Genomic DNA, 11531 nt, shown 5'->3' with positions numbered 1-11531 from the left:
CCATGAATTTTTTTTGCACCATTTTTTTTCATCCCGTGAATTTTACTCAGAGCATATTGTTTTCTTTCATTTTTTTAATTAAAAGTTGTTGAAATAATTAAATTAAGACAAAATATTTTAAAGTCCAAAATAAATTAGCAATTTCAAAGATAAAACATATTCAAATAAAATATCAAATACAAAATCATTAAATGTGTAATTAAATCCTCTTCAAAACAAAATAGCATCCTTTCATAGAGTATTGACTACAACTTTTATTAATTTTAATTAGTTGCTTATTATTTCTCACTTTAATTAAGGTAAATAAGTAGAATCTATGAATTTATTGCTTCTTATAGCATTACCCTTTTATAAATTACTCTTATTGATGTATTTTTATTCTTTTTAGATTTACTACCTTTTGAAAAGGTTTTGGTATAGTCCCCCTTTTCTTCTTTGTACTCTTTTTTTGTTCTTCTAATGGATAGTTGCTTTTAAAAATAAAAAAAAATACTGATGTATTTTTATCCTCATAAATGAAAAATTTAAACTAAAAAATTAGAAGTAATTAACAAAATATAAATTAGATTTGTGGCTAATTTTAAGTGTTAGTATGGTGTTGTTCGAGTTCTAATAGATGTCCAAATCTGCCTATATTGATGTTCGTTGGATAACCTCTTGTTGGTTATTACAAGTTTACTATTGATGAAACGAGTCTGAGTTATGTTAATAAGTTCTTGTATTATGTCCCCGTGAGTTTAACCCAGTTGGTAGGGACAATGCATAATATATGCAAGGTTCGGGGTTCGAACCATGGACACCACCAAAAAAAAGTCCTTGTATTAAAAGGTGTAACAAAAGTTTTAGCTATACGAACGAGTTTTAAATTTTTGAAAAATATGTTGTTCCTAAATATAATAACAAAAGAGTATTGCTATAGCTAGCGATTGAATTATCAAGAAAGGCTCGCTAATAAAAGTTTGAAATAAGAGCAATGCTATATTTCTAGAAAAATAACATCAAGAATTCTTCAAGAATAAAGAATAGCCAATCACAATGCACTATTTGCCACAATTCAAGGAGGTGTGGCTGAAAAATAGGAAGTGGACAAATAAATCATCCAATTAAAATTTGCCAACTATTTCTTGAAAAATTCTTGAAGCTTTTTTTATTGAGAAGTAGCATTTTCCTTGAAATAATATTGAGTTAGTGAAAGTGTGAAACACACATTCGTGATATTTTCGCAAAACATTCTGTCGCAACATCTATTATTTCCCATAACAAAATCTGATGCTTCAAACTATTGATTTTTTTTTTTTTTTGAAAGGAGCTTCAAACTATTGATGGTTCTATTATTGATGTTGAACATTCATCAACAATAATCCAACTATGTTAGTTCTATTTTTGGAGATTGAATTTTTATTGACAGATAATGAGTTCATTATCTTTTTTTTTTCTTTTTTTTGGTCAAGATGAGTTCATTATCTTTAAGGTTAATGTTATTTACATATTGGTTCATATACACATAAATATGGGTTTGTAACAACACAGACACCTAAAACAACCTAGTGAACCCGGTGATCCTAACCAATTATATTGGTTCGACTTTTTTCGATGCTAAACCTAATCTTTATTGATTCAGATATGAATGTTGCGTAATTCAAAATTAATAACCAAAAACTAAAACTTCTTTTATATACTTGTTCAACGTTATACACTAGTTTTAAAAGTTATTTAAGTTATTTATGGGACATTTTAAAATAAATTTTTAAAATGCCCATCTGATCATACCAAACCATCTTTCCATCGGTTTTCCAAAGAAAAGATTGTAAGATCAAACCAAGTATTATTTGTTGGTTCGGAGATTTTCTCTTTAAAAAATCGAATCAAACCGACCCGTATATATCATCAACTATACATTGTTAATATGAAGAGATCATACTAAAAAGATTTATCTATGATTTTATTCTATAACCTCTTTCTCGCTGAAAGAAAATAGAACTAGAGCAAGAAACTCAAAAAAAAGTTAATAGACGTTGTATTTTAGTTATCATAAGGTTTTATACACTATGATGGATGATTAGTTGTTTCATTTTCAATTGAAGAATTAGGCATTTTCATTGTTGCAGCAATGGCACAATGATGCAGATCAGCCAAGGAAAAGAAATTCCTCTGCAAAGGAGATGCTAAAGAAGACACTCTATTTCCCGGATGACGCGGTGGAAGTGGCGAAGAAGGTGCTGAAGAATATGAGGTTGAAGCAGCTGAATCATCACTTGTAAAACTAGAGCTACTATCAGAATTGCTTAATGCAACTGCAAGAGCTAAAGCACTTCTACTTAAGCTCATTGTTCTCTTTGAAATTCCACCACTATTGCTTCTCAAAGGGAAATTTTTGTTCTTGTCCCAACCATGATTGAAAGCCAGCAAATTTCTACGTCTTCTTGTGTATGCATTCTCTGGTTTTACAATGTCTTTTACAGATGGTGTTGTGACAACATCAGCTAGGCTTGTAAAGGACTTAGACTTCCCGCTATAGAAATTTGAGATACTTCTCCTGCATAACCATAAAAGATTGGATTAGCCTTTATAATTTACAAAAAATTAATTATCAAAACTGAATTTGAATTGAAGCGTACAATGTTTAAAAGTTTTTATTCAATGGTAAATTTTGAAGAAAAATGCACAATTGCACAAATTGGATCGAGTGAGTTTGGCAAAATCATAATGAACCACCAGAAACTACACTTCGTAGCTTCAACAAAATCACACGATTTTGTCAAACTCACAGCGATTACAAACAAGGCAAAAATGAATTTGCAAAATGTCCTTAACCAAAACCAAAAAAGGCCATATTCAGTTTTAGTATTCAATCCAATTCAAAAGTTTATCCAGTACCAATTGCAAACATGTTCTTTAGTACAAAGTACAAACCCAAGTTTTCTTCAATCAAAAGTATGATTGAAGCTTACAAAAGGTTTATCCAAAACATGATGAATTCATTGGTTCAAGCCATATCAAATCAGAAACCCTTACTATTTTTAGCAAAAAACTACTCAGTACAATATAAACCTAATTTTGTGAAACAAAGGGAATACAAATACAGACAAAACCTATAGATCACATCATCCATCATACACTACTGGATAGACATGCCTTACAATACAATCACCAAATTTCATTTAATCAAATTGATCCAACAATAGTTCCATAATTAATTTAACTAATACCCCACAAAAATTCATTTCTCAAACTTTTCTTTTCATCAAAAATTGATCCAACAACTAGTACCCTAACTAAATTAACTAAAAATGCAATCTTTACAATTTAACAACCCTGCTTAAAACATTAAAAAAAAAAAAAACTAAATATCAAAACACAATCAACAAGCAAACAAACTATATTAATTGAAACTAAGATCAAACAAAAAAAGATAAAAACTTGAATCATTTTAGTAAAACAAAACATTCAAAAGTGAAGGATCTAACATCAAATTCACATGATATATATGATATGATCTACCAAAACAATAAAAAAATACAATATAATATAATAGGAAAAAAAATGTTAATAATGGTTACCTTATAGGAAGAACCTCTTCTAAAGCCTCCATACAATCTAAAGCACCACCATTATATTTACTCTCAGCTTCATTTTCACCATTCTCGTCCATTGATCTCTCTGATGAAACCTCATCATCATCATCATCATCACTATTTCTTCCGATCGATGAAGACGACGTCGTACTACACACCTTCCCTTGATCATCATCATCATCAACATGATCCCTTCGCGCGTCAAATAATACAGAAGTACGTGATCCCACGCGCTTAAACGCCACCGTTTCAAGCTCCATAATCATCAAAATGAAAAGAAGATAGACACGAAAATGCAAAAATGGATTTGTTTGTGTATTTATAATAATGGAAAGGACAACATAGTAATAACGTTGTATTATTTAATACATGTGTTTTTTAATGCTAAAAATTTAGGTAACATGTGTTATTTTATTGTTAGGAGGATAAGGTATCCAACATCATAGTACTCTTTTTTTAATATTGCTGTTTGGTCTTATCCTTTCTTACTGGATGCTAAAAAAAAGTTGGTTTCTTTCTTTGCTTTTTATTTATTTTTATTAATATTAATAAAAATGAGCTGTTATCCAGTGCTTGTTTCAACTACTTGATAAGGCTTTTAATTTTTATTGGGTAGTGTTAACTTGTGCCTTTAGGGCACATGTTAAGAGACCTAAAAGGAGAAAGATTTTATAAAATTTTGTGCATTCAACTCATTAAAAAGTTAAAGATTAAATGTATTGCACACATTACAATGAGCTATTTCTATATTTGTTTCATTAACTTGTGCCTTAAGGGCACAAGTTAACATTTCCCATTTTTATTTATTTTTTTGTAACAGTCTTTTTTGTTTAATCTTCTGCCATCAAAAGTTCAGTTTATCCTTTTTAATAGTAATAAAATTATCTAGTGGGAGTAACCTATAAAAAAATTAGTGATAAAATGAACAAGTCTACTATTGAAACAGAATTTGTCAATCCCTTCAAAAAAAAAAAAAACTGAATTTGCCAAGTCACGTTCTTATCCTCCTAGGATAAAAAGAGAATAGTTATCTTATCGTAATTAATTTTTTGTTAGTATCTTATCTTAATTAATTATTCGATTATTCCATCAAAGTAAAAGCCCTCTTTCCTTAGATTATTTAAGCCTTTTAATAAAAAAAAAATTAAACATTTTGTAAAAAAAATTAAGACGTAAAAATGGAATGTATTAACACAACAAAGCACCTCACTAGCATAAAATGTGTCAAATAAGACGGCAAAATTTTACAAGCAAATCTTGCTCTAAGAGATAACATAAGACAATATTAATCGATTCCCAAACAAACAAACGGGCACAACCACCATCTGTGATGGCCAAAAACAAAAGTGACATTAGCCACCTTTAAACATCAGAAGGAATGAAATTTTACGCTATCTAACAACTTTTCTAGAGATTTTTCTTTTTGGTTGAAAAGTCTATTATTTCTTTCGCTCCACATTACCCAGCACACATGCAAGCCAAATTAGCTGCATAAGCTAACGTCTCGCCAATAAGCCACCTGCTGAAAAAGCGAACTAAACAAAATGGTCATCAATAGAATTCGGCTCTGCCGTAGAAACCTCAATCCAAGCTCGGACTAGAGACCAAAGAGCCCTGAAACCATTACAAGAGAGGAACAAATGACTAACTGATTCGACATTACCACATCCATTAGCGCATAACTGCGTGTCTTGGGAAATAATTCCATGCACCGCCAAATTGTTCTTGGTCAGTAACCTGGCACGCATAAGTCTCCAAACAAAAATCGATACTTTTGGAACCTGTTTGTGCCAAATCAAGTCTGACATTGCCCCAACAATAAGATTCTCATTAGAAGTAAGCAACTGATAAGCACCACGAACAGAGTAGCCACCTACAGGATCCAACTGTCACTAATCTAAACTGTGATCCTGCAAAATCACATTAGCAAACAATCTCCAACACTCCCCTACCATTTCCTCCTCACATTCCCACAACCGCCTTCGTCACTTCCACGCCTCACCACCTTTCCCCCACCCGTACACAAACATATCATACACCGTTCATGACTTATTAACTAATAAATTATATAACCGCCTAAACCTCACCGACAAAGGAACCCCTCCCACCCAAGGTCCAGTCCAAAAAAAAATGTTCCTACCATTCCCAACCTTTTTCGCTATACACTCACGGAACCACCCTCCACCAAGACCACCAACACCCTCACGAAATTTTCGCCACCTCCATCCACCAATAGGAATCACATCGCCCCCTTCTCTCAAAGGCTATCCACCTCACCATAACGAGCTACCAACACCTTATACCACAATCATGGTTATCTGTTCAAAAATGGAGGGAAAGATGGGGAAAACCACGTATTTATATTAAAAGATGAAAGGAAAAGAATAAGACATGCAAATGAATAAAATTATGAGTCTTGTTAACGAGTGTCATAAGGACACCTTTTAAGGATTTCTAATTTAAAAAATATTTTTAGAAAGAGTTAAATAATTCAGTTTTCAATGCATTGAATACATCAATTTGTATAAATACTCGTCAATATTTCCCTAAAAATATCTCAAAATCACCTTTCTCTTTTTTTGAACAAGACAAAATGAATTATATTAACATTGACACCACTATCACCTCAGCACAAGGCGCCAAAGCAACCACAAAATATACAAAAGTCTGTCAGAAAGAAACAAAAGGTTAGCCAATGCCCAAACACAGAAGAGGGCTCGACCACCATAAATGAGTCCTGAATACAAAGTTAGTGTTACAAGCTTTCAGCCACCATAACGATTTGGACTTAATTTTATCTACCAACTGAATAATAGAACATTCCTTATTTTTAAATAACCTGCAATTGCGTTTGTTCCATACGACCCAAACGCACAAAAGCCAAATCATATGCAAAAAGGAGCACCGCGACTTCAGACCACCTGTATAATTAATAAACTGCAAGAAGTGATCTGAAAGAATCTGAGAGTCCACCCCATAAAAACCAATCCACGTCCGTACCAACGGCCAAATAGCACCGAAGGTACGGCACGACAGAAACAAGTGAGTAGTGTCCTCAATGTGTCCGCAACCCGCCACACACAACCACGACTCTGTAGTGATAATATCCCAGAGTGCCAAATTGGATTTAGTAGGAAGTCTGTCACGGAGAAGTCTCCACGCAAAGATTGATACTCAAAGGGACCTTTTTGTGCCAAATGAGATCCAGATTAAGATGTAACTGAGGATTCTCATGTGATGTCAGCAAGTCATGAATAGCACAAACAGAGTATCCCCCGATCAGATCCAAAAGCCACTCTCAAGAATCGCATGTCTCTAATAAATGAAAAAGAATGAATAAGAAAGTTAAGAGAGAGTCTGAAAAAATGTTAGGGCTAGCTCAAATAAGAGTCGGAGTTCTCATGACATTGGTTAAGCAACTAAAACTAATAAATTTTTATAAAAAATGGTGTAATTATTACTTACTCAAAATTCAAAACTTATATTTTCAAAATAAATTTTTAATTTATAGTTCTTTAACCATATTGGTTAACAAAACCCATAAATCATACTCGAACCACTTTTTTTTTTCTAAGGTGCTCGAGTTGACTCGTTAACCCCCTAACAACAATAATATGTCAAGTACAAACGTGGCTGCCTATGCCTGCAATGAAATGAAATAGACACTTGAAGATGTGAAGAAGCTAACAATGTAATTACGTAATATGAGGACATTTTGAAGAATATGTAGACTGCTAAAATGCTGAGCATAGTTTATATACGACAAATTATCTTTCAACATTTGCATAATATTAATATTGAAGTTTTGCCTTGTCGCTGTCTTTTTCTTTATCGTCTGAACATCATATATATCAAAATTTTATTATATATGAGTAATAAGGATTGGTAGTAGGTATCATTCCATATTTCCATTATATATCAAAACCAAAATAATATAAAAGTCTCTGATTAAATTAAACGTAAACGTTTTCAATTTTGACATCATATATAATGTTCAAATAAGAAGAAAATTGTTACTTGGGAAGCATGTCAGAAAATTGTGCATCATCTTCTTATTTGGTGTGTGTCACAATCTTAATCTCAGTAAGTTGGATGCATATGACGTGGCAATGAGGATAGGGTGTGTGGTGTCCGTCTTGTGAAGCTTATCCACACAAGAGAAAAAGTAGAACATGGGCCCCACCCTATGAAATTAACAATAAATGCCAACCTTCCAAATTCGTATCCTATGACATTATTTTTTATGGATGGATATTCTTGACAAACAAGGACTATAGTTTTGTGATACTTAAAATATTAAGTGAAGATGCAGTATTATTGTCATTTGTCTAATTGTTTTCCGTTCAATAGATTGATTCACACAGGTGTTTCAACAATTGGTATTATAGTCTGATTTGATTTTGTGGAAAAGCATGAATGCTTCATGGTGATAGATCTCGGATGCAAAGAGTCTCTTACTTGAGAGAAAAATGTTAATACGTTAAGTGTGAGTTGAAGTTTTACATTGAATGCAAGAGTAGATGTTAAGCGACAAATAAGTGATATGACCTTATACCTAATTTCTTAAGGTTTAGGATTAAAATGCGGTGTCAAACTCACTTGTATGAATTTACTTTGTCTAAGGTGATGATCAAACTCAACGTAGAATCTCACGAAAGTTACAAATGAATTGTTTATTTAGTTTTTGGATGTCATTTGTTTACTTTTTTTATCTTAAAATTTAGTTTTTAAATGTCTTTATCTTTTATGTGATTTTTTATTTTAACCTCTATTATTTTAAATTCATTCACTTTTAGACTTTGGTGGCAAATGACAGTAGAAAATTACATATGTGTTATGTTGAGTTAACAAAATACAAGCATATTAGATATTTAAAATTATGTGATATTTTTTAATTGAATAAAAAAATTTGAAAAAGTAATTACCTAAAAATCTCCAACTCCTTTAACAAAAACATAAAATTACCATAAACTCGCATTATTCTCTATTCTGCCACGAACATAACACACAATAATCTTTTTCCCTTATCTTCTCTCATGTACAAATTCATTTTTGGAAAAATTACATTTTTAATCCCTTGACTTAATTTCAGGTAAAAGTTTGGTGTTTTATCTTTTTTTTTAATTTTATTTTTGTCTTTTAGTCCATTTTCATATGGATTTTTAAGTTTCAAATCTAATACTCATATGCAAATATAAATGAAAGGCCACAGATTTAAAAATTGAGAGGCGATAAGAAAATAAAAACATGAATTTTAAGCTTGAAAATCTATACACAAATGGCCCAAAAGCACAAGATTGAATGAAAAAAAGATAAATGACTAAACTGTTAACATAAACTAAGTTAAGGGACTAAAACTATAAGTTTGCCTTCTTTTTTCAAATTCGTTGTTTTTCCTTCTAATTTTCTTTCTTTCTTCTCATAAAAGAAAGAAACATAAAACTCTCATCATGAAACAACCACCGATCAACCTTTTGGAACATTATCTGCCTCAGTTGGACCTTAATTGACTATGTCATGTGATTATAGACACAGATAGTTGCCACTTGATTAAGAGATGTTAATGTATCAAATGTGAGTTCAAATTCTACATTGGATAGAATGGTAGATTTCAAGTGAGATGACACATACATCTGATGTATTGAGTTTTAGATGAAGATGTGATATCAATCTCACATGTGTGATTTTTCTTAGTTTGATGTGGTGATCAAACACGGTCTAGGATCCCTCCAAAGTTTCAAAATTATGATGAAGTGTTTTGTCAATTTTTTGATGTCATTTGTTTGATTTTTTTCTTAAATTTTAGATATTGAATGTCATTCGCTTTCATGTTATTTTTTTATTCAGATTATTTTAAATTCTTTGACTTTGGTCTTTGATCGAATCTAAAATGCAAAAATATAGATGTATTATGCTGATTTGACAAAATATATACTTAACATAAATTTTAAATTGGCGTGTCATTTTTTTTAATCGAGTCTAATTTTTTGATAAAATAATTATCCCAAAATCTCCTAATTATTCAACAAACCTGCAAAATTACCAACAACTCATTTTATTCCTTATACTCTCACGGTTAAAGTACACCGTCCTTATTTTATTTTGAGGAATGATTGATGAACATCAAAAAAGTTGTTCACACCCTCTTTTTATACGGTTAACAGTATAAAGTTAATTTTTTTAATATTTTGTATTTGTCTTGAAATGCGTGCTAGCCTATAATTCCTTCATAAAACCATACGGTGTTAAATTGGTTGTTGAATTTTGATTGTCAATATATCATTGCTCTTTTCTTTTCCCTACCATTTCTTTTGTTGGTGAGTTCTAAAAGGTCCACCGTGGAATAATGATGAAAATTATCATAAATTTCAATCACTCTCAATCATATATTAAAAAAAGTTTAAATATATTTTTAGTCTCTATAAAAATTTTAATCATAACTTTTGGTCGTTATTTCTAAGTGAACTCATGTGTTTCTATTTATTACTCTTTCTTCTTTCAATTTTTTCATTTATCTTTTTCATATTATTTATTAGAAACAATTTTATAAAACAACCCATAATATATATTTCTCACACAAAATCAATTACATTTTTCAATACGTGTGAAATGTCGAAAACGTCATATAACTTAGGATAGAGCATGTAGTTCATGAACCATTTACGAAGATAATCCATATTGAAATTTCTATATCTTTGATTTGTGACTTTTCTCCTCTCACCATAAGCTGTTGTTGAACCGAAATTTGAAATTCAACATCACAAACCTAAACCGTGAGATTTTAAGCCGTGAGATTACAGTAATTGAAGAATGAATGATTGAAGACCATAACGATCTAATTCAATTCTTTCTGCTCCCTTATCCCCCACTCTTCAATCATGTCCCATCAACTCCAATTGGAATCCAATACGCAATAGAGATAATGGTATTAATTGACCAAAAAAACAAAAGAGATAATGGTATTAATTAATGGGATTTGCTAGAACACACCCACTAGTTTATATGTGGGAGTGTTTTAGCAAGCTACACCTTAAGGTGTATTTAACTACTTTTTAGTTATAACTTGCTAAAACACACCTTCTAAAAAATAAGTGGGTGTATCCTAGCAAATGCATATAGGAGTTGCTAACATACACCCAATTATTTTTTAGAAGATGTGTTTTAGCAACATTCACCTTAAGGTGTATTTAACAACTTTTTAGTTATATCTTTGCTAAAACACACATTAATAAAAACTAGTGGGTGTATCCTAGCAAACCCCTTAATAAATGACTTTAATATAAATGACTTTAGAGACAATATACTTTAATATTTTTTCCACAAAAAAAGCTATACTTATAGATATCTGTTTTAGTGAAAATAATATATTTTGTTGCTAACATGTTTAAAGGTTACGGATCAGGAGTGTGGAAAACATTACATAAATATTTCTTCCATAAGAGTAGAATATAAAAAAAAAAATGAAAAAGTCAAATGTATTCCCCAAAAAAAGTCAAATGTATTCACTAGTAGTTTAAAATATGGACCAAATACAATAATTTTTTTGATTATTTATATTGCATTCTAGAATTTTCAATCAAGTCTTAAAAAAAAAAAAAAAAGAATTTTGAATCAAATACATTTGATGTTTTGAATCCTTTTTATTCATATTGCATTCTAGAATCTAACAACAAAATATATTGCATTCTAGAGGGAGTAAGCTAATTATTTTTTCTAATCCTCTTTCCTTTTTTTTTTAAAGTGTAGTTTTTTGTAAAAAATTTATTTCATTTATTTTCAATTTTAAATTGTTTAATATTGGTTTGTCAAAATTATCTCTGATTATTTATTATAAAGTGAGATATGTGAAATAAAATAATAAATAGGTCTTGTAAAAAATAAAGGTGTTATACAAAAGATAAATAATTTTAATTTTTTTTATTGATTTTCTTGGTATGAGTAAATAATCTTAAAATG

At 30.6% G+C, this 11531-nt stretch overlaps 1 protein-coding gene across 1 annotated transcript; it reads right to left on the bottom strand.

Annotated features, from left to right (window-relative positions):
- Positions 1 to 1994: 1994 nt before the first annotated feature.
- LOC146952296 (uncharacterized) lies at positions 1995 to 3864 on the bottom strand. The gene is made up of 2 exons (XM_085700653.1): positions 3561 to 3864; positions 1995 to 2536 (listed from the first exon to the last, which is right to left on the bottom strand). Exons 1-2 carry the CDS (start codon positions 3839 to 3841, stop codon positions 2047 to 2049), a joined length of 771 nt encoding a protein of 256 aa, XP_085556779.1. The 5' UTR covers positions 3842 to 3864; the 3' UTR covers positions 1995 to 2046.
- Between the last annotated feature and the right edge of the window lie 7667 nt (positions 3865 to 11531).

Source organism: Medicago sativa, chromosome 1 (assembly GCF_051527215.1).
Source record: "Medicago sativa cultivar Bolivia chromosome 1, Bolivia_mono, whole genome shotgun sequence".
NCBI classification, from domain to species: Eukaryota; Viridiplantae; Streptophyta; class Magnoliopsida; order Fabales; family Fabaceae; genus Medicago; species Medicago sativa.
Note: the sequence above shows the minus strand (reverse complement) of the source record. Positions and strands in the feature narration are given on the sequence as shown.